Here is a 20,450-nt window from a genome sequence, read left to right as displayed (position 1 = left end):
CTTATCCAATCTCTAGTCTTGTGTCCACGACATTCAAAATCTATATATATACATAAACACTTTAAAAATAATTACCCTACATATACCGTGTAATTTTTGTTGAGGGGGTTCAGGCGAACACCATGACAACCCCTAGATCCACCCCGATTCAAGATCACAAAATTTAAAAGTCTTCTTTATTTTCTTGAACTCCATGTCAAATAGGAACTAATTGAAACTGAGGGAGTAAGTGCAACAAACAAAAGTATTCTTTAAGTCATAAAATTGAAAAGTGAAAAGTGACTATTAGAACAAGTATTAATTATGAATTATACAGATTAAATCAACAAGATAAATATGCAATTCATAAGGTTTTTCTTGTCCCCAGTATCATATTGCTAGTATTATTATGTTATGTACTTGTTGAAGAAATATCAATTTTACATTGAGGCATCAAGGACAGCATCACCAAGTTCCACATTCAAATTTCTTGCTGAAGGCAATCCTGCAACCACATTATGTTCAATGCCACACTCATTTGTTCCTCTTCTGATCTTGAAGTATCCATCCTGTCATCATGGAGAGATAGAGTTGAACTTATTTGCACTGACAATGTATGATTTGTAATAAATAACTTGCTTTAACCGGTGGATATACTATTTACGTTGTCAGTATATATAAGTTAAAAGTTGTATAGATATGTGTGTGTTAGTGCATGTTCAACAAGAAGTGGTGAGAGCATAAGGAGAAAATCAAGGATATAACATACTTCACCCCAGCCTCTATTCCAAGAATTAACAATGAGCTGCAAGAAGATATAAAGAAGGTTATTAAATTTTTGACAAAATGAAGTATGGTTTTAGATAGTAAATAGAAGATGATAACTAGAACACATCAACGTACCCAATAGTCCTCTCCTTGCTCACTAGTTCCCCATCCGATAAGCTTAACAGCGTGGCCTCCCATGTTTCCCCCTGTTACATGCTTGTAAACTCCTGATTTGTAGTGAGCAAAATCCTGTGATTGACGAAAAGTTTCAAGTTATTCAGTACCGGGAAGTGCTGCTAGTAAAAAGAGACAACAAAGGTTATTTAAGCTTAGACAATGTGTTGTTTGAGAACTGTATGACATTATCCTTCTCCTTGTTACCTCGTAGACAGTAAAAGAGACCTCAACTGGTCCATTTTTGTAAACTTCCGCCATGATACTCTGGGGATCATGGCTGACCCTGTATGCATTGACACCGTAATGCTTTGATTTCCTCCATAACTCGTTCCCCTTGACACACTTCCTATGACATTTTGGAGTGGGGTAGAGCGGTTCACAACCAGGGTGGGAACATCCAGTAGTGTCGAAGTAAGGATCACACTGCCAGCATATGCTCAATTTGTTAGTGATTGATCGTAAAGAGCCATACTACTCTAGGTGTTTTACAGAAAGCTGTAATTTCACTGAGGTGACAATAAGTCACCATTTACCTCTTCTGTGACCACTCCCCTACGTTTAAAGTATCGCCATGCTGCTATAGGATATCCACCATCACAACCACTCCCGCATAAAAAGCCACAGCACGCTAACAGATCATTTACAGACAGAGAGATACTCTGCATTACACATTAAAAGTTAACATCAGTAACTGTAACTACAGTCAAACTAAACAAGTTTGTGTGCTAAGATGAGGTGGTGGTTACGTGCTTGGCTCATAGTCATGACATAGAATTAGGCTCACACATGAGAGGGCGTGTTGAATTAGGCTCGTGAAATGTATCATTTCTAACAGTTTAAATTAGGTAGTCACATAGTTCAACAGAACTTACCAAATTATAATGGATACAGAAACGATCAGACAGCGACTCAACAGCACCAAAAGCCCAACAAGAACCGCAATGTCCCTGAAAAATATAGGATTAGATCACTAGAGAGAACCTACAATGTGCCATTTAGCACATTTAATAGAAAGAAACTAGACCAGTAGCAGAAAATCACCTGATCTGTGATGCAAATTTGTCCCGGTGATTGATGTGCAAAGATGAAAAACATTAGAATCTCTATTATAGAATTATAGCTAGGAAGGACGGAGCAAGGAAGTGAAATGACTGACCCAGAATTTTTCCAATTGTGCTGCATTGAGGCCAAGCCTTTCGTGCATCAAACTCTTTTGGCAACTCCTTAAGTCTTGGATGAGTTAGAACAGGAATTCCCTCCAAATCACCTTCTCTTGCAGGCTTAACTCCAAGAAGGCGCTTAAATTGGGAAACCTGTGACAACCAAGTATCGACATAATTATAAATGCATGTTTTCGGTGTATAGCTGCAAAATCGAATGGGGAAGTATGAAACATCCCACTAAAAGAAAATGCAACTGTCACTGGTTAACATGTCATATGTTCAAGGTTACTGATCCCACTTTTTACAGGAAATTAGGGGTAGTTATCTTACTTTTACACTGTTAGCGTTTAGAAGTTTTAGTATTTAGCTATATGATGGTCTCACCGTGAAATTCGATAATTGAGGGTTGAATGCAGCTTTCCATCCAGCTTCGGCATTCTCATTGACTTGTTTGACGATCGAGTCCTACATTATCATCCAAAAATTAAGGTGTCTCAATTTTAAATTCAACCTGAGCACAATGACAATAACATCTTCTTGAATCATGAACAAAAGAGCATACTTGAAGGATTGCAGATTCAAGTTTAGCTTCAGATATTGGCTTCTCTGCAGCAACCTGCTTTCAAAGAAGACAGCATTACAATACTCTTAGCCTGAATATTTCTTTTTGACAAAAATATGTAGCTAATACATCATACAACTAAAACACTACAACATGGGGAAATTATGACGAAATATAGAGCAAGCAGAAGTTGTAACTAGTCAACTATTTCTTCTCTTCTACTTCCTCTCATGTAGACTCATGTATATATAGAAGACATAATATATAAACAGACACTCAAACACGGCCTCAGCTGACAAGTGAACACTCCAATTTGAAAGTGCATATTAGACAACTCAACTTGGTCTCAATTGGCAACAAAACAGTCCAACTCGTACCCATTGCGTCTCATGGACATCTGACATGACACATGAGTTTTGGAGGTGTCCAAGTGATCATTTTGTAAGTTGGAGTTTTCAACTAACGCATTGGAGACGAGTTGAGGTGTCCAGATGTACATACTCGAGGTTATAGGGCTTACTTGCTGGGACCAAGTTTGAGTGTATGTTTATGTATAAAGACTTATATAGGAACATGTAAGTTAACTAATACATAAGAATTTCTCATCAAACCATATGCTGAAGCAGCAAAAACATGTCTTTACTTTCTTTTTTTTCCATTATGTAATCAGAAAATCATAAAAATTCATTTATGTTCATTTCAAGTCAAAGTTGAACTAAAGCATATGAAGTCCAAAATACTCAACAATCTATGATCTTTCTCAAGAAATAGCAAAAGGCTACTCCATGTAATCATCAAAAACTAACAATCTAGACCATCTAAACCATGGCCCCGAGGGTCTATTGGAAACAGTCTTTCTATCCCACAAATGACACAAAGGTCAAAGTAAGCTCTGCTTACATCTTATCTTATCCTACTCTCCCCAGACTCTACTCGTGGAATCACACTAGTATGTTGTTTATGAAAAATTCATTCAATCTAGTTCAAATGATTTATCTAAAAATCCAATAAACTCAAACTTCTAGCTACGTCTCTGATCTAAACAAGACCATCAATTTAATAAGCAAGAACAATCCAAAAAAGATCATAAAAGATAGTACTATAGACATGTTCATTAAAATTGAAGAAACAAACCTGTAAGATCAGGATAAAGAAAGCACCCAAAAGCAAAGGAGTTATTAAAGACTTCAAAGTCAAGGCCATCTTTTTTTTTTCTTTAAAGCTTTCAAATTGTGTTGTGGAAATGGAGGAATCTCAAAGGTATTTATAAAATAAAGAGGAAAAAAAGATAAAGAGAATAACAACCAATTTTATTGGCCCATTCTCTGACAATATATTTAAAAAATGGCTTTATAAAACAAGAAGATGATGTCTACTTGTGGTTGGTTTTATAAGATATTTTTTTGGATTAAAGAATTTTGAGTGTTTTACCTTTCCCAAAAGTCTAGTTCAACTTGGTATGTTAGGTATTCCAGTTGGACTATATCACAAGCAATACTGCCCCACCCTACGGGAATAAGAAATAAGTTATTCATGTGAATACGATGTTTGGTTGATAATTTAGAAATTTATTATGAATTGTATAATGCACGATATAAAATGAAATAACTCATACATATATAACTAATCTTTGCCTAATGAATACCCGTATATACATAAATTCTTTCACAACTAATCTCTATATTACTAATACCTGTATAATTTTAACTAGCTACCAAATGACTCTAAAAAAATTCTTTATATAATAAAAATCTTATAAGTTAAAATATATTATTTTTTTTATAGAAATTTTGAAGTCTCCATGTCAGATTGCTCGAGGAAACAGACTTTACATGTGCAACCACAGTCGATATTCATATTTAATTTAATTGCAGTAACAAGCTGGATAAACAATTTGAGAAAGTAAATGAAACGTAAAAATTAATTTGAAAATTGGAGTGATATTGTATTATTGAAGTATAATTAAATTATTCCAAATCAATCAATATCGTGAAATTGTAAGGGATAACACTAGTTTTGGACCAATATGTAATTGTGAGTGACAGAATCATAATAGAATTTGATTAAGTCACGTTTCATCCAAAGCCAGAGATATTACAAAGTAAAATTCAAACTAATTTTTTGTTTAGATTTTCTTTTTGTTTAGTCAGGTGTACAATTTTCCTCCACAAAGTGTGTAAAAAAAAAAAAACTACTTCTATCGTGTTAAATTAATTGTCATATTTCATTAAATTTCTATCAATAATTTAAAATGTTATTTTTCTATCAAATTATCACCCTTACTTTTCATCTCTTTTCCCACCAGTAATGTTTTTTTTTCTTTTCCTCTTTCTTTTGATTGATTGAGAAAGATCTAAATAAATATCATATCTTACGGTGAGCACCTTTTGTCTAATTTAACTGTAGATTCTATAAAGAGCTAAATCTTTTTGTAGGAAAACTTATTTATAGAGGTGTTGCATCGGATGTTCCCCTTTCTTTAAAAAGAAAAATTAGGGCTAGGAAGGAAAAATAAGGGGGTGATTATAAGGTAGAGAATCGTACACTCATCAATAAGATAAATTTATGTAACTAAGCAACTGAGATACTAAAATTTTCCTTATTAAATGTTACTCAATAAAGGAACAATTATGTTTTTTGAATTTCTCACAAGATAGACAAATATCCACATTATTGAGGCCTGACTTAATCTAGATTCAAGTAATTTATAGTGGAAACTTTGAATTGTACATCTAATTAAATCCACAAGATGAAAATGCAATTTAGGTGTCATTTGGTAAAATACATTAGAAAAAATAATGCATGCATTAACAATATGTATATTATTAGGATCATGTTTCATAGTACATTTTTCCACCCTATGTATAACTAATTCAATACTTTATTTGTCTCTCAAAACTTTTTCCATGTCCTTTCTACCATGTTTGTGGATGGTATTTTTGTACACAAATAATTTATTTTAGAAAGTATACAATGCATGTTATTTTAAATGCACCAAAAATAATCTTATCATAACCAATACAATCATAACTAATACTATCATTATTAATGTAAACATTACTAATACATCATATTCAACATAATTCTTATACACACTACCAAAGGACTTCATAAATTGCATAGACTTTGGTAGTAGTATTATTTAGCGTCCTGTTGATGAAGTAGCATTTTACATTGATACATTAAGGAAATCATCATCAAGTTCCACATTTAGATTTCTTGCTGAAGGCAATCCTGCAACTACATTAGATTCAATGTCACACTCATTTGTTCCTCTTCTGATCTTGAAGTACCCATCCTGGCATATACACACACAAATACACTTAAGCAAAAAGCTTATAGAAATATAATACTACTAACTTTTTCGCTCATGTAAATTGGGAGTTGATTTCTCATATAGTCACTCAACTAGCCGCTATTATCTCAAGAAGTCGCTTTCATATGAGATTATAAGAATTAGTTGAGTGACCATCTGAGAAATCAACCATATAAACTCAATAAGGACATACATCACCCCAGCCTTTGTTCCAAGAATTCACAAGAAGCTGCAGAAAAAAAGAAGAAGATGATGATTAACTATTGATAAGTTGACATAATCTTAAGTAGATACTAATAGTTACAACATACCCAATAGTCCTCTCCTTCCTCACTAGTTCCCCATCCGATGAGCTTAACAGCATGGCCTCCGATATACTCCCCTGTTACGTGCTTGTAAACTCCTGACTTGTAGTGAGCAAAATCCTGTGATCGACGAAAAACTTCAACAAATTAATCCTTATTCTAGGAAAGGAAAATATTAACCCTTACATAACCAAGTAACTTATGTTACTGCTCTGTGCTAAGCAATCTACATTGTACCTAAAAGTATTTCGCCAGTAAATACCACACAATGTTCACAGAATATACAAATACTTATCATTCATTCTTACCTCATAAACATTTAAAGCAACCTCAACTGGTCCATTCTTGTAAACTTCTGTCATGATACTGTATGGATCGGAGCTGATCATGTATGCATTCACACCGAAATGCTTGGACTTACTCCAGAGTAGATTCTCCTTAACACACTTCCTGTTGCACTGTGGGGTGGGATATGTAGGTTCACAACCAGGGTGGGAACATCCAATATTATCGAAGTAAGGGTCACACTGCAAGAACAAGTTTTACTAACGTATGAGTCGTTGAGCATATCCCTCTGAGGTGACTAAGTCGAAAAGAATATTATTTACCTTTTCTGAGACCACACCCTTGCGGATAAAGTAATGCCATGCTCTTATGGGAGATCCACCATCACAGCCATTCCCACAAGAAAAGCCACAGCATGCTATTACATCATTTACGGATAGAGATATATTCTACATCACACATCAAAAGCAAATCATCAAAGATCATCGTTGTAATGAAACCTTGCAAGTGTTTCTTTGATTAACATGAATTTACCAAGCCATAATGAATACAGAAACGGTCAGAAAGTGATTCAACAGCGCCAAAAGCCCAACAAGAACCGCAATGTCCCTGGAATATAAAGGATAAGACCACTATAGAATCTGGAAAGGGCATTTAGCATTTTCAAGAGTGAGAATAAATAGTAAGCAAGAGCAGTCACCTGATCTGCAATGTAAGGTACAGAAAACATCAGCATTGTACTAATCAGAATATAGCATAGAAGGACCAAACAATAAGATGAAGAAACTGACCAAGAATTCTTCCAATTGTGCTACATTGAGGCCAAGCTGTTCGTGCATCGAACTCTTTTGGTAAATTTTTAAGTTTTGGATGAGTTAAAATAGGGATGCTCTTAAGATCACCCTCTCTTGGGGGCTTAACTCCGAGCAGGCGCTTAAATTGAGAAACCTGTGAAAATAGGAGCCATGAAGGATGAGATATCCCTCTAAAACTGTTACTAGTTATAAATATATAAAGATCTTACTGTGAAATTCGAGAACCGAGGGTTGAATGCAGCTTTCCATCCAGCTTTAGCATTTTCATTCACCTCTTTGATGATTGATTCCTATATGATCATCCAAAAATCTCTCTGAGTTTTAAAATTGAAGGAGCAAGGACAGTAAGCTATAACATGAATCATGAAAAGAAGAATATACCTGAAGGATTACGGATTCACCTTTAGCTTCAGATATTGGCTTCTCTGCAAAAACCTGCTTTTATTTCCATAAGAACAAATGATAGATCTAGCAATTGTATTCATCAATGAACAACACTAAAAGATAAAAACTTTTTGAGAATAGGCTTGCAAAAGCTTCATACACTATCTCTTTAGCTGAGCAAGCAGAACTTGGACATAGTCCACGACAAGAGGGTGCTACTCGGATAGTAAGTACCCATCACTTCCAACCCGAAGGTTGTGAGTTCGAGTCACCAAGGGAGCAAAAAGGTGGGAGCTCCTAGGAAAGGGTTAAAAAAAACATAGTCCACTTATTTCTTCTATTTTTTCCCCTTTTCCTATTTCTCCTACTGGCCAGCTTTCAATCAAATATCACAGCAGAAAACTGTTCTCACTCTAGGTTAGTTTAATTTCCTAGTCATAATACTCAGATTCATTAAGCACACAGCCACAAAGCCTGCAGTGAATTATGGAAGTAAGTCTTGTCTTACAACTAATCAGCTACCAATTAGTCATAAATGTTACATGTAATCACATTTATTCAATTATAGTTTTATATAAGAGGAGAAGGAGAGCCTAAAATTGTCTCCATGTCAGCTATAGATCAGAGGTTCAAGCCGTAAAACCAGTCATGGATCAAGGGTAGGCAACCTACATTACACCAATAGGAGTGCAGCACCTCCTGGGCTGCTACATGAACACGATGCTTCATGCACCGAACTGTCTTTTTTAGTATTGTAATACAGAGGACTGGTATTGAACCAAAAAAAAAAAAGAAACCTTGACTTTGCTCAGGCATAATCCCTGAAGCTGCAAAATTAAGTCAATATTTCTGTTTTACACTAATCTATGATCATGATGCCTTAAGTCAAAATCAGTATAAACTAAAATCCATAGTAAAGAATATGCAAGAAGTGAGAAATACTATAGAGAGGTTAATAGAAGCAAGAACCAAACCTGCAGGATAAAGATAAAGAAAGCACACAAAAGCAATGGAGTTGCTACGGTCATGCCCATTTTCACCTTGTTTTTTTTGAGTTCCAATAGTGGTTGGAAACTCAAAGAAATATGTAGTAGTAGATAGTACAAAATATTAAGAAAAACATGGAATGAAAGACAAGTAGTGGCCCACTCTTGACATACAATAATTATTGGACTATATACCAAGCTAGCAGTAGAGATGATATTTTCTGTTACTAATATTAGAGCCGATTATTTCAAATTCGCACAGTGTAGGGCTTAGAGGGAGCGTTTTCTACCAATCTCTGATTAACGGAGGAGTAACTTATCCACTTCACCATATTAGATGATATTGATTAGTGAAGAATTAAAAAATGAAGATTTTGAGATATTTCCTTTGGATGCTTTTGTAGTGAAGGAATCAATTTAGCTAGTTTTACTTTTACCTTTCCCAGTAGCTAATTGTACCTTGTAACAATTTAATTTTTTTTACTTTGGGGAACAAATCTAATAGTTGTCTCCCCAGTGCCCCATTGAGAAATAAAACTTACTAATTCTAATTCAAAGGATTGAGAATTCAATGGTATTATAATGTAAAAAAATTAAACCATCATCTGCTTTATATGATAATCGAATGAATTGTAATAATAAATTGTTTTTTAAGAAACAAATACTAAAAGATGAATTTGTCAATCAACAACCATTTTGATTTTTATGCAATAAGACACATTATAATGGGTAAATATTTTTGATAACACAAATATAGCTTATCTATAATTATGTGACTGAAGATATATTCTTCACTATATAACAGAATTTATCATTTTCAACTTTTCCTAAGCCAAAGAAATCAATTGAAATACACCTAATATTTTAATTGTTGTTATTTTTAGTTTTATTTATTACTATCTTCTTCTTCTTCTTCTTTTTGGCTCCAATGGGAAGGATGTGGAAAAAACGTGATTCAGATGCACAATTTTGGTGAGTTCACAAAAAAAAAAAAAAAAAAAAAAGTGTGCTATCTACGTGCCATAACGAATAAAACAGTGACACGTACCCTTATCTTTGTCTCTTTTTCACTGGTAACATACTTTTTCTATTTTTTCATTTTATTTGAAAATAAGTAGTGTTATAAAATTTGAAGAACTTAATCTTATTTTTTTCAAAATTACCTTTACTTGCATTGCTAAAACTTATGAATTAGCTTTTCTTTGATCAAAATATAATTTAGTAAAATTACTCCTTATTTTTTAGAAATGAATAATTTTTTAAGAGATGTGTCCAAATTAAATATAGCACTTATTTTGGAAGGAAAAAAGTACACTCTGATATGAATATTTACTATTTTAGTATAGTACAATACTTGCAAGGCACCATGGAGGCATGCTGCAGCTTTGGCAACTTTTTATGGTTGGAAAACCCTTCTACAGTGTAAAGCTTTGTTTCTTGCAAAATTATTTAGGCCAATATTAAATTTAACGTTTAATACAAGAAATCAGTATATAATAATTCATGATTCATAATCAACACTGCTGGAACGAGGTGTACATGTCCAAAGGCAAAAAGGGAACAATCGCTTGGGAATAATTTTACATCTATGAAGCTAAAAAGCACAAAATCTAATCAAGGTGCATTAAATTTTAAATCCAGAGCAATATAAATGAATACACAAAATTATCAATCGCCAGCACTCTTGCTGGGTGCAGCATCTGCTGAACTGTAAGCAGCATCGGCCGAGGTGGTGTCCATGTCATTAAGACCCAACTCCTCGTTTTGGTCCCACGATCTAACGTACTCTTCAACTGGTGAAATATGTTCACAAATGAGCAAAATTTAACACGCTTATTGTCAATTAAAGGAGGTTTGTGTAAAAGAGGGAAAGCAAAAGATCCACAAACTTCGGGTTTCTTCTTTAACAACACCACACCCAGTGCAAGGGGTCTGAAGAAGGTAAGAGCGTACTTAAGTGCAAAAATGACTTACATCTCAACTGTTTGTCATCCTTGAGATCATCAGTCGCAGGTGCAACAAAAGAATTTGCAAGTGCATCATCGATGATCAATGTCCACGGTTGTTTCAAGCTCAAAAGCTGTGGAATGTTTGAAATGAAAAACAAAAAATATATTAAATAAATAAATTTGGAATGGAATTACATGGAGGAAGTTAAAAGGAGACTTGTATTTGAAAATACGGATTGTATCTTTACATCTCGGTCATGGTACCAAAAATGGTTATAACCACCTAAAATAGCTCCTCTGAAGAAGGTTAGGGGTAATTGGGGAATGCTGGTGTAATTATTTTCCACAAACATTTTCGTAGAATCAGGTGATTCACATCTCATAATCTTGAATAGAAATGAAACTCTTAACGGAGAAATCACATATAAGATTAAACAATATATGATATAGCAAGTAAGAGGTATCTCTCCACATTTACCTTGTCTAGTCTTGCTCGGAAATCCAACCACTTGCTCTTCCTGTCTTCCTCAAGACTGTCACCAAATGTGAATCCATGTATTCTCTCAAGACCTACATTAAAACAAAAGGTTCACTTAAGAAGAAGTTTAAATGACAAATTAAAAAAGACCAAATGCAGATACCACAAAAGAATAAGGTTCATTCAGATTGAAAAAGACGATTCAGTAGTTCATGTGAACTAATATAGAGTATTTGCACATCTCAAGAGTTGAGATATTGATTATACAAATGCCATTTGAGACAAGAAATCATTCAGTTAACAGACACAAAATAAACAAAAGAAGAAATCAGAAACATGTCAAGAGACTTAAATACGACGACTGTAGATTCACAGTAGTTCAATTGAAGCTCGACCTTTGGATGAGCTTGAAAATTCAAGTATGCCTCACTGAAATAATCGATGCACTGAATATGCATCCACAGATTATCATCCAAGAAACAGAAACAAGGAAAAGGAGGAGAAAACAAGATACTTTTTTTTTTGACAAAGTAGGTAAAACAAGATACTCACTTTCGCTGATCTTTGTGATTAAACCCTCAACTGTCGTCACCATTCCACCCAAAGTGCCACTAGTAAGCTCCAACTCAAGCTCGGGAATTTCTACTCCAGCACTATCCGACTGGTAAATATAAAACAACAATTTGGGTCAGGAATGCAAACAAACAAAGTGGGTGAAACAGTTAAATGGCTCCAAGCCATTAAAAAAAAACTATTTTCCTATTTGTAATATGTGTGATATCAAGCAGATTCAAGATAATTAGGTCTCAACAGTTGTAATGAAGGTACTGCATAGTAGAAGTATGATACTGTCAAGTAGAACTTGTTAAAGAAGTTGTGCTTCTTCAATTTTATTTTTTTTATGCATCAGAAGAAGATGCCTGCTCTTGAACATGATCTTGATGCTGTCTGTCCTCTTCTTATTCTTTTTATTAAACTATGAGCGTCTCGGTTGAATCAAACCAGTATTAAAGCACAATATTCACAACAAAACCACTAATATAAGGAGAAAGGAAATGGACAAAAAATCCTGAATAACCCTACCTGCAACCTCCAACCACCACAAACACCAGATAATCTGCCACCAAAGTTTAGGCAGATGGGAAGAAATCACCTGTTTTTATCTCTGTTGGGATTTGAAACCTGCTCATCAAGTTTTTCACCCACTTCATTGACCACTTCACACCCTTACCCTTAGATGTTGTGGTGCTTTGCTAGTCTTTTTTTTGGTCTTGAAAAAATAACTCTCTGATCTGATGTTGAAATGTTGGAATGTTGGAAGTTGATACTGTTTGTTCATTAGTTTTTCTTTGTTTTTTTTTTTTTGACAAGTTTAAAGTTTTATTTAAGCAGTACCAAGATGGTACAGAAAGGAGCAAAATACAGAGAATAAAGCACAGCCTACTACACTCTCCTTCCTAACAAGGTCTAAGAAGTCCATATACTGATTCAGATTCACTAGTAGGCCACTTTTACATCAAAGTACAAATTAGTTTTTTCTTTGCCACCCATCATGTTATTCTTTCGCTTTTTACTTGTAAAACTCTAAAACTAAGTAATATAATCTTGGGTTATAAGCATGAAACGTATTCCATTTGCAGATACGGTGTCGTGTTTGTTCTTCAAGCATGTTCTCAAATGCTGTATTTACAAATCCACAAGGGAAAGAAATATAACAAAAGGGTCCCAACTTCCAGACAAAAAAAGTAAAATCTTGGCGTTCATGCCTACATGCTGAATATTTACATCCGTGCACAACTTTGCTTTCACAGATAGTGATCTTCAAAGTTTGAGAAGTACATGTCACATGTGAAAGCAGTACGCAAATGTGCTTCTTAAGTCAAATATAACAGAGTAAACAAAAAAGTTTTTGTTTTTTTTTTGGAGAAAGGTAACAAATGAATGATCAACAAAAATAAATAAAAATAAAGATAATTAGCTAGTATTTCTGCCAAATATAGGCTGGAGAGTTATACCTTAATCACATCACGGCTTAGATCTTTAATGTTTTCCACATGAAGTGTAATTTTCTTTCCCTTTTCAGATATAGGACCACCAGGTTTCAGCTGCAAAGACGGGCATAATCTCATTAACAAAAATTCCAGAAGCTATTCTCTTCTAGTACATGACAGAGATTACCTCAGAGTTGCGATAACCACAAGCATCACAAGAGGATGCCATAACTATTACTTCTTGAAAGTATGGAATATCTTTAAGTGGTCAAGTTCAACAATACCATAGAAGCAGAATAGCTTGCAGCAGATGACAGTAGCAATTCTTATAGAAAATGCTAAATCACAAAGATAAATTAATCAAACCAAATTACACAAAACAACACAATACCAGATGGTAAAAGTTATGTACAGAAAACTGTTACCTTTGTAAAAAAGAAGAAGTTATGTATAGAAAAAAAAAACTAATAAAATGGGGCCAATTCTCTTTACTTGCATCTAATCACTGAAAAGAAGCTCACAATCCTATCCAGATTCTTTTAATTGTTCTAGGATGTCCCTGTTACGGAGATTTAATAACAGAGATGTATAGGGATCCTCCAAGAAATGAAAATCATAAGCTAGTACATTTTATAATTAAGCTTATACAATTGTCAATGATTACAAATTCTCATGTTTAATTAGAAGAAGATGTCCTCATAGAACAAAACAAATTTGTAACAAATATAATAAATGAGGGGCAACAATTGCAACTATTAGTAATCCCTTCTATTTCGCAGCAAGGGGCTGTATGGGGAGGAATGCAGAAATGAGGTTTTCTATTGTGTAAATGTAGAAAAGGATACTGGTAACAAACATTTTACAGTCACACTTCACCATGCATGCTCCACAAGTTGATGGAAACACCATCACCTGTCAAAAAGAACAAGCAATCAGAAAGAAAGTTTAAAAGGGACAGATATATGTAAGAAACCCCAGCAGGAGGACGTACCTCTTCAGGAGCTGAATATCGAAATAGAGCTTCAGCCATTTCTGCACTGTTACCCTGAGCAATAGCCTGACGTCCCGCTCTTGCTCCAACTGATCCATGTGGTTCATTTAGCAGTCGATGAGGAACATCATTTATCCCCTCACTGGATACCTCATCACTTTGTCCTCCCAGCTGTGATGGGTCAGCAAGATACCCTAAAGCTGCCTGCTGTTCAGGAGTTCGCTCATAGAATGTGATTGTCAATGAGGGATCAGGAGATGGAGCTAACCTGTCATGTATGCATTCACCTGAGCATACGGTTTACAATAATAAAACAGAGAGTAGCTAAAGTAAGCCTACTACTCATACGTTTTATATATCACATACAAAAGGAATGCTAGGTGTTTTGAAGGACAAAATGATAGTTTTCAGAAGATAGAAATGAAATGCTCAAGTCTTTTATTTTTTTGGTGTAAGCAAGAGTTGGTAGGGGAAAGCATAGAGATGGTCGATTTTAAAGGAAACTTGTAATTCTGTATGGCTTTTTGAGGGTGAGCCCACCACCCTGTAGGATGTAAGTTTCCAACTCATCACCCAAGACAAAGTTACCCTTATCTCAAAAAAAAGACGCTTTTGAAGTGAAATGGACCTAACTTATACTTTTTTTGCCGTCAAATTAACAAACAGAGTTTTGAGAATTGGACATGAAAAGAGCAGATTGGATACTGAGGATTCATATAGTCAACCTGCATTGAGCCATAGTTAATTGATTGATTGATTTATGAACAAAGACAGTCTGCATAAACCAAGCTACGCACAATTCTGTTTCTTGTTTACCAATAAAGAAAAGGATTTTTATCCAGACAAAGATGCCTTCAGAAAAGTAGTAGCAAAAGATCAGCCACATTACAACTTAACTCAGACTTTTAGATGAAGAAGTTCTTAATTCAGACTTTTAGATGAAGAAGTTATTAAGCGTAATTGTTGCACCTGAAACCTCCATATTTTAAGTGATTAAGGTCCACATGCAGAATTTTGAATTTGGCTCCGCCTATTTGATAAGAGTTATCCTTCCTATAACATCCGTTCTAACAGTATGTTTTCAACAATTCTTATAGGAAGATTATTTTGTTTCCCCTTCAATACATCATTTTCATCATTGCTACTTTTCCTACCCTGTATTCACCAATGAAGAAAGAAGGCTAGTTTTAGTTGTTGTATCCGAGACAATTAGTCCGATACGGGATACCAATAGCAGTACCACTTGAACAAGTCTATCATCTAGCAAGTACGGTCCTAATTATCTACATAATTTTTATTATGTAGAGTGGTGTTACCCCCAGTTTGAACATTTGCTTTACACACTACTGTACAATGTACTCGGTACTTCACTTCCCAATTTTATGTGAGTTGAATAAAAACTTTGTTATTTGAAGGACAAGATAAAATCTTAAATACACTAAATCACTAATCAAAACACACAGAGCAAAGAAACCTCTTTGCACTCAAAAACCATGATCAGAAAGGAAAAAAGAGACAGCAATATGCCACTACTCAAATCAAATCTTTAAGTCGTTTTTGTGTTCTAATATTCTTCTAACACTTTATTGTGAGCATTTCTTGATCTGTATTAATGGCATATGTTATGCCTACATATACACATTTAGTAATGCGATTTCCTTTTCGGAAGATTAACGACTGGTTCCAAATTCAAACTCCAAAAGTATTTTAGTTCTACTCATCCATCCCCGAAAAGTTCAAAATTTCAGGTAACAGTGTCCAGCATGCTGCTGATGTTACCATGATAAATCATATGATTGCACAATAATATTTTTTTCTGTTTCAGGCATGAAGCACTCCAATATACAGATAGGGCAACAGAAGAAGTCATAACATTTCTATTGTAAAAAAAATGAGTCTCTTACGGGTTGTCAATGAAGCTGTTACCAGCAGGATCATCAAGAATAAAAGTAAAGGATGAATCTCCTGAAGCACATGCTCTCAGTTTTATCAAGAACTGATCTATTGCTTCAGCCATCTTCGGATCCACTTTCTGCAAGCGCCGTAGAAGGAAATATCAGACTGAGAAAATATAGAGAAAAAGACAAGACCAATGCAAGAGAGCCTCTAAACCAAGAGAAACACTCCACCTTCCGTTCATCTTGAAGAGCCTCCAAACCGTCGGCAGCTCGAACCAGTATGCCTTCTATCTGTAATGTAGCACAGAGATATTTATTAGAACAAGAGGCAAGCAATTGAGTATTCTTTTTCCCTTTCTAAAATTTTCTTTATTTGCAGCTGGGAGAACAAAAAACTACTGCTCCTACATCCTTTTTATTTTTGAATCTCCCATAAAACCATAAATTCCAAATCCTAACACACACCACATCAGAATGTAAAAGAAAATTTTGATGACAAGGTTGAAGGTTTCTGAACTACTCGTGCCTAAAATTTCATTAGTGGAACATTGAGATGAAGGCATAAACAAACCATTTAATCACAAGGATAATTTTTTGAAAGGCAAGCTAGTAAAAAGGCAGATACCGTTGACAATGATCCACGCTGAGCCTCAGGGGGGATCTCAAAATCTAGTTCGGGTATCTGCACAGCACAACCATAAATTAGTAAGATAATGAATATTGAATACCATAAAAGCAAAGATGTAGCAATCAAGAAATAAATATATGTATAAGTGTAACTCTAGAAAAAGTAGCTCGCTTAGGACCTTAGTCAAAATTTGTTGATCCTTCACTAAGAAGTACAAGCATCCATCTAAATACACATTATCTTCTATTCTTGTATCTCATGAATACAACGACATCAAACATGGAGATTTAATAGGTTTAGGTGAGACTCCTAACAAAATAACAAGAGTGTTTAATAGAGTACCTTGATGGTAGCACTCTCAGCCTTCACAACTGTTCTGTTGAGCAACTGCAGTTTCAGAATACCAGTAAGTCAACATTCGCAAAGAGTTAATTCAAAATTATCATTACCTTAAAACAACTCCTGGATGCACAAAATTCTTCATTTCACAAAAATATGCATAAAGCAGCCTACTACCTCACTAACATTGGCAAGATATCTTTTTCCTCACGAAATGAGTAAAAAAGAATCATGATAAGTATGCAATTACGCACCGCATAGAAACAACAAGACATTATTCCACTTTAATAACAACCCGAGAACTTCTTGGAGAAAAGATAGTCTGGGTTCATTGAAAGATGTAGTAAAACTATTGTAGTAAATTGTATATAGCAACCTAGTGCTTCATCTAACAGCATATAGCAATGCCAACAGATGTATTAGAGAAAATACCTTTTTATCACCCGATGGAACACACAAGCTATAGCAACATCCTCGAGGCTGAATCTCTCCAGCGAACTCCACTTCATTATTTCTTTAGAAGGGAAATGAAAAGGGCAGGAAAATAAGGTAAGGTAGGTAATTGATAAGTTACTCCATTTTCCAGTGTCTTTGGAGATGAAATGCCTTACCTTTCACCACAATGTGGACAGTCAAATGCTGACAATAATATCTGTAAGAAGATTAAGATTCCCTTTAGAATGACGATCATTGATGCAAAACAGAGAGTGTGACAACATTGGTCATACACAAATGAAAACGAGGTTTCTCACACGCTTATCTTTTTCAAAATTTTCAAGAAGCTAGGACTCCTATCCCACATCATGCAGTTCTTTTAATTTTCAAATGTCAAACATAATTCTGGTCAAAATATTGCCTGATTAGGATTTGATCTAAATTCTGGGAAATGCAACAATACTAGACAATAAGAGTTGTCTTTCTGACCAGAATTATCTTATTATTTGTATTATGCTTGTCAAAATAGAAATATTGATTAATCAAAACTCTGGTTTGGGTTGAAAAAACAAAATTGTACACAACTCTTTGCTTAGAACTATAAGCAAAGAGCAAGGAAGCGGCGTACCTTTCTAAAATGTGGAATTAGTGTTAAGAGTAACCTTGTTGTACCCTGTCAAAAGAAACAATAAGACCATTACACAAAGAGTCGTATCCTGCTGATAGTTTCCATACAAAACCCAAAAGCAATAAAGCCCAAGAACCCAATAGATTTCCCACCAATGTAGCTCTAACAAAAATTGAAAAGGGGGAAAGGGAGTTTAATGCACCACAATTTATAACCAAAAAAGCTAGCTTTATAGAAAATACTCAGATAAATACTATGTATAAGAAATAAAGAGACTAACCAAAGCATGTGAGTTCTTCAATTCAGCACACTTTCATGCTACTACACTTTTAGAACTCTTCTACAGCAATTTTCAAGAAGAAAAAAGCTATAACTTGTCCTTACCCCGACTAACACCCAAAGAAAAAAGACTTAAGAAACACAACATCTCATCAAAATTGTAACTTCATAGCATACACACTCAGTAAAAGTAAATTAACCAACAAAACTTGTACATTCTTCAGCTAAAGCAAAGTTTCCATCTTTTCTATAGTACAAGTTCTAACAAATAAAAAAAAGATAAACTTTGTTCCTCAAGTAAGGATGGAAAACAGAAAAAACAAAAAGATTCAAGAAGCACATACATTTTCACCACATCGCATACAGAGGCTTTCAACCACATAAAGTGGGGTATCAATCTCAACATCATCTCCGCCTGCTGCAACTGCTTCCACCACCGACCTCACATCCATTATTTGTTCCTTTGGCGCCGCCATTCTTTATAACTACTACTTGTACTGAAATACTAGTACTGAAGAGTGAGACAGAAAAAAGAGGGTATTTTGTTATTTTCCAATCAACCTTCTCTTCTGCTCTTTAATACTTTTTCGAGAAAAAGCAAAGTTAAGCTTTTTTGCCAATGGTGGCGGAGAAGGAAAAATATAACTTCTGGAAATTTTTGGGTTAAGGCTGTGGAAGAATCGAGTAGTAACCAGAGACTACTACCTGGAGCAGTTATCAGTTAAAAGTTTTTTATAAAATTATAAACGTAAGCCGTCTTAGCTCAGTGGTAGAGCGCGTGGCTTTTAACCACGTGGTCGTGGGTTCGATCCCCACAGACGGCGGTCGCATTTTTTTGTTCTTATTAAAACCTTTTTGCCTCGATAAAAAAAAAAAAAAAAAACTACAGTTCAGTTCTTATTAATAATGTCAATTTCATATTTACAACTTAGTTTGAATTATAACCTTTATTTTGATAAACTTCAAGTAGTTCTTGTTAATAATATCAACTTCATCTTTACATTTTAGTTTGATTTATAACTTTTCTTTTGATAAATTCATGTAGTTTTTGTTAATAATATCAACTTCATCTTTGCATTTTAGTTTGATTTATAATTTTTATTTTGATAAATTCATGTAGTTCTTGTTAATAATATCAACACTTTTTAGTTTTATTTATAATTTTTATTTTTGATAAATTCTCGCTAAAAGTTATCTTATCTTTAATCGAGTTTTTCTATTAATTTAAGTTTTTTTATATATTTATTAAGTCAATTTAGATGGGATGTCTACTTTATCTATAAGTTCACAACAACAATAATATCAAGTGTCGTTTTATAAAATGGGACTTGAAATAGAGTATTAAAAGTCTTATTCTTACGTCATGGAGGTAGATAATTATTTTTCTTAGTACCCTGACTCCCCTCGTACGGGGTTACGTATCAGTCGGTTCAATTTTGAAGTTTATCAGTTTGACTTATTAGTTATTGTTATCGGTTTAACCGTTAAGATTTGACACACACAAAAAAAAACGTTAAAAATTACTTTAAAACAAAGTGACAAATCAAAATTGTGCACATGAGTTGACAAGTTGCATCTTGCTCAAAACAGGCACCGATGTATTGTAGAATAATCAAAGAGTTTGAGGCTATCAGAATTAAAAGTATGAAACTAAAATCTAAGTCATATGCCAAATGAAGTAAATATAATTCTTTAATTTACTATCATGTTATCAATTAACACGTTAAGAAAAAAGTTCAAACCGTTAAGAACTGATAACTTGATAACAAAAATAAACAAAACCTTATTGAAATCGGTAAACCAATAACTTATTATCGATAAATCAATAACTTTTATTCAAATTATCGATTATGGTTCGATTTTGAACCGCCCTACTCCGATAGATATTATAGTTAATGACAATTTTTTTCTTAAAAGAGTAATGACTTAGTATTATTATTATTATTATTCTAACCTAAAATATGTTCTTGATAGTATATTAAATATAACTTTTAAATATGACCAAAAATAGAAAAAATTTACTCCGTAAAACTAACTCAGATAATATATATATATATTACTTCTTATTTAGAAGTGAGAGTTGGAAAGGACCAA

General features: G+C 34.1%; 3 protein-coding genes and 1 non-coding gene across 4 annotated transcripts; 1 reads left to right on the top strand and 3 right to left on the bottom strand.

The window, feature by feature from the left end:
• Positions 1-251: 251 nt before the first annotated feature.
• Positions 252-5,127, bottom strand: LOC125836713 (cathepsin B-like protease 2). Its single transcript, XM_049515930.1, has 12 exons — positions 5,123-5,127; positions 3,784-3,862; positions 2,650-2,703; positions 2,472-2,552; positions 2,081-2,237; positions 1,966-1,970; positions 1,797-1,871; positions 1,458-1,583; positions 1,129-1,347; positions 883-996; positions 749-784; positions 252-548 (listed from the first exon to the last, which is right to left on the bottom strand). The coding sequence occupies exons 2-12, from the start codon at positions 3,850-3,852 to the stop codon at positions 420-422; spliced, it is 1,065 nt and encodes a 354-aa protein (XP_049371887.1). The 5' UTR covers positions 3,853-3,862; positions 5,123-5,127; the 3' UTR covers positions 252-419.
• A 523-nt stretch (positions 5,128-5,650) lies between these two features.
• Positions 5,651-8,790, bottom strand: LOC125836714 (cathepsin B-like protease 3). The gene is made up of 11 exons (XM_049515931.1): positions 8,729-8,790; positions 7,752-7,805; positions 7,580-7,660; positions 7,347-7,503; positions 7,256-7,260; positions 7,090-7,164; positions 6,879-7,004; positions 6,579-6,797; positions 6,277-6,390; positions 6,159-6,194; positions 5,651-5,947 (listed from the first exon to the last, which is right to left on the bottom strand). Exons 1-11 carry the CDS (start codon positions 8,786-8,788, stop codon positions 5,819-5,821), a joined length of 1,056 nt encoding a protein of 351 aa, XP_049371888.1. The 5' UTR covers positions 8,789-8,790; the 3' UTR covers positions 5,651-5,818.
• Positions 8,791-10,121: 1,331 nt separating this feature from the next.
• LOC125836712 (uncharacterized) lies at positions 10,122-18,961 on the bottom strand. Its single transcript, XM_049515929.1, has 16 exons — positions 18,701-18,961; positions 18,078-18,122; positions 17,626-17,666; positions 17,447-17,528; positions 17,018-17,062; positions 16,673-16,729; positions 16,279-16,338; positions 16,054-16,181; positions 14,150-14,417; positions 14,004-14,070; positions 13,346-13,416; positions 13,183-13,272; positions 11,720-11,828; positions 11,168-11,259; positions 10,715-10,820; positions 10,122-10,533 (listed from the first exon to the last, which is right to left on the bottom strand). The coding sequence occupies exons 1-16, from the start codon at positions 18,830-18,832 to the stop codon at positions 10,409-10,411; spliced, it is 1,518 nt and encodes a 505-aa protein (XP_049371886.1). The 5' UTR covers positions 18,833-18,961; the 3' UTR covers positions 10,122-10,408.
• Positions 18,962-19,108: 147 nt separating this feature from the next.
• Positions 19,109-19,180, top strand: TRNAK-UUU (transfer RNA lysine (anticodon UUU)). Its single transcript has one exon. It is a non-coding gene; the product is annotated as a tRNA-Lys (tRNA).
• The last annotated feature ends 1,270 nt before the right edge of the window (positions 19,181-20,450 follow it).

This window comes from Solanum verrucosum, unplaced genomic scaffold, assembly GCF_900185275.1.
Source record: "Solanum verrucosum unplaced genomic scaffold, falcon-dt-bn FXZP01000278.1, whole genome shotgun sequence".
Taxonomy (NCBI): domain Eukaryota; kingdom Viridiplantae; phylum Streptophyta; class Magnoliopsida; order Solanales; family Solanaceae; genus Solanum; species Solanum verrucosum.
This window is presented reverse-complemented; position numbering and strand designations above follow the sequence as displayed.

What these genes read in the sequence shown, in the direction of transcription:
- LOC125836713 (XM_049515930.1), bottom strand. Translation starts at nt 3,852, where the DNA reads ATGGCCTTGACTTTGAAGTCTTTAATAACTCCTTTGCTTTTGGGTGCT. An exon ending in TTGAATCTGCAATCCTTCAA is followed by an intron (nt 2,553 to 2,649) that starts GTATGCTCTTTT and finishes ATGATAATGTAG; the next exon opens with GACTCGATCGTCAAACAAGT. An exon ending in AGCAAGGAGAGGACTATTGG is followed by an intron (nt 785 to 882) that starts GTACGTTGATGT and finishes ATCTTCTTGCAG; the next exon opens with CTCATTGTTAATTCTTGGAA.
- LOC125836714 (XM_049515931.1), bottom strand. Translation starts at nt 8,788, where the DNA reads ATGGGCATGACCGTAGCAACTCCATTGCTTTTGTGTGCTTTCTTTATC. An exon ending in CTCGGTTCTCGAATTTCACA is followed by an intron (nt 7,504 to 7,579) that starts GTAAGATCTTTA and finishes CTATTTTCACAG; the next exon opens with GTTTCTCAATTTAAGCGCCT. An exon ending in GGAACAAAGGCTGGGGTGAT is followed by an intron (nt 5,948 to 6,158) that starts GTATGTCCTTAT and finishes TGTATATGCCAG; the next exon opens with GATGGGTACTTCAAGATCAG.
- LOC125836712 (XM_049515929.1), bottom strand. Translation starts at nt 18,832, where the DNA reads ATGGCGGCGCCAAAGGAACAAATAATGGATGTGAGGTCGGTGGTGGAA. An exon ending in GATATTCAGCTCCTGAAGAG is followed by an intron (nt 14,071 to 14,149) that starts GTACGTCCTCCT and finishes TCTTTTTGACAG; the next exon opens with GTGATGGTGTTTCCATCAAC. An exon ending in CTGTAAAATGTTTGTTACCA is followed by an intron (nt 13,417 to 14,003) that starts GTATCCTTTTCT and finishes GACCACTTAAAG; the next exon opens with ATATTCCATACTTTCAAGAA.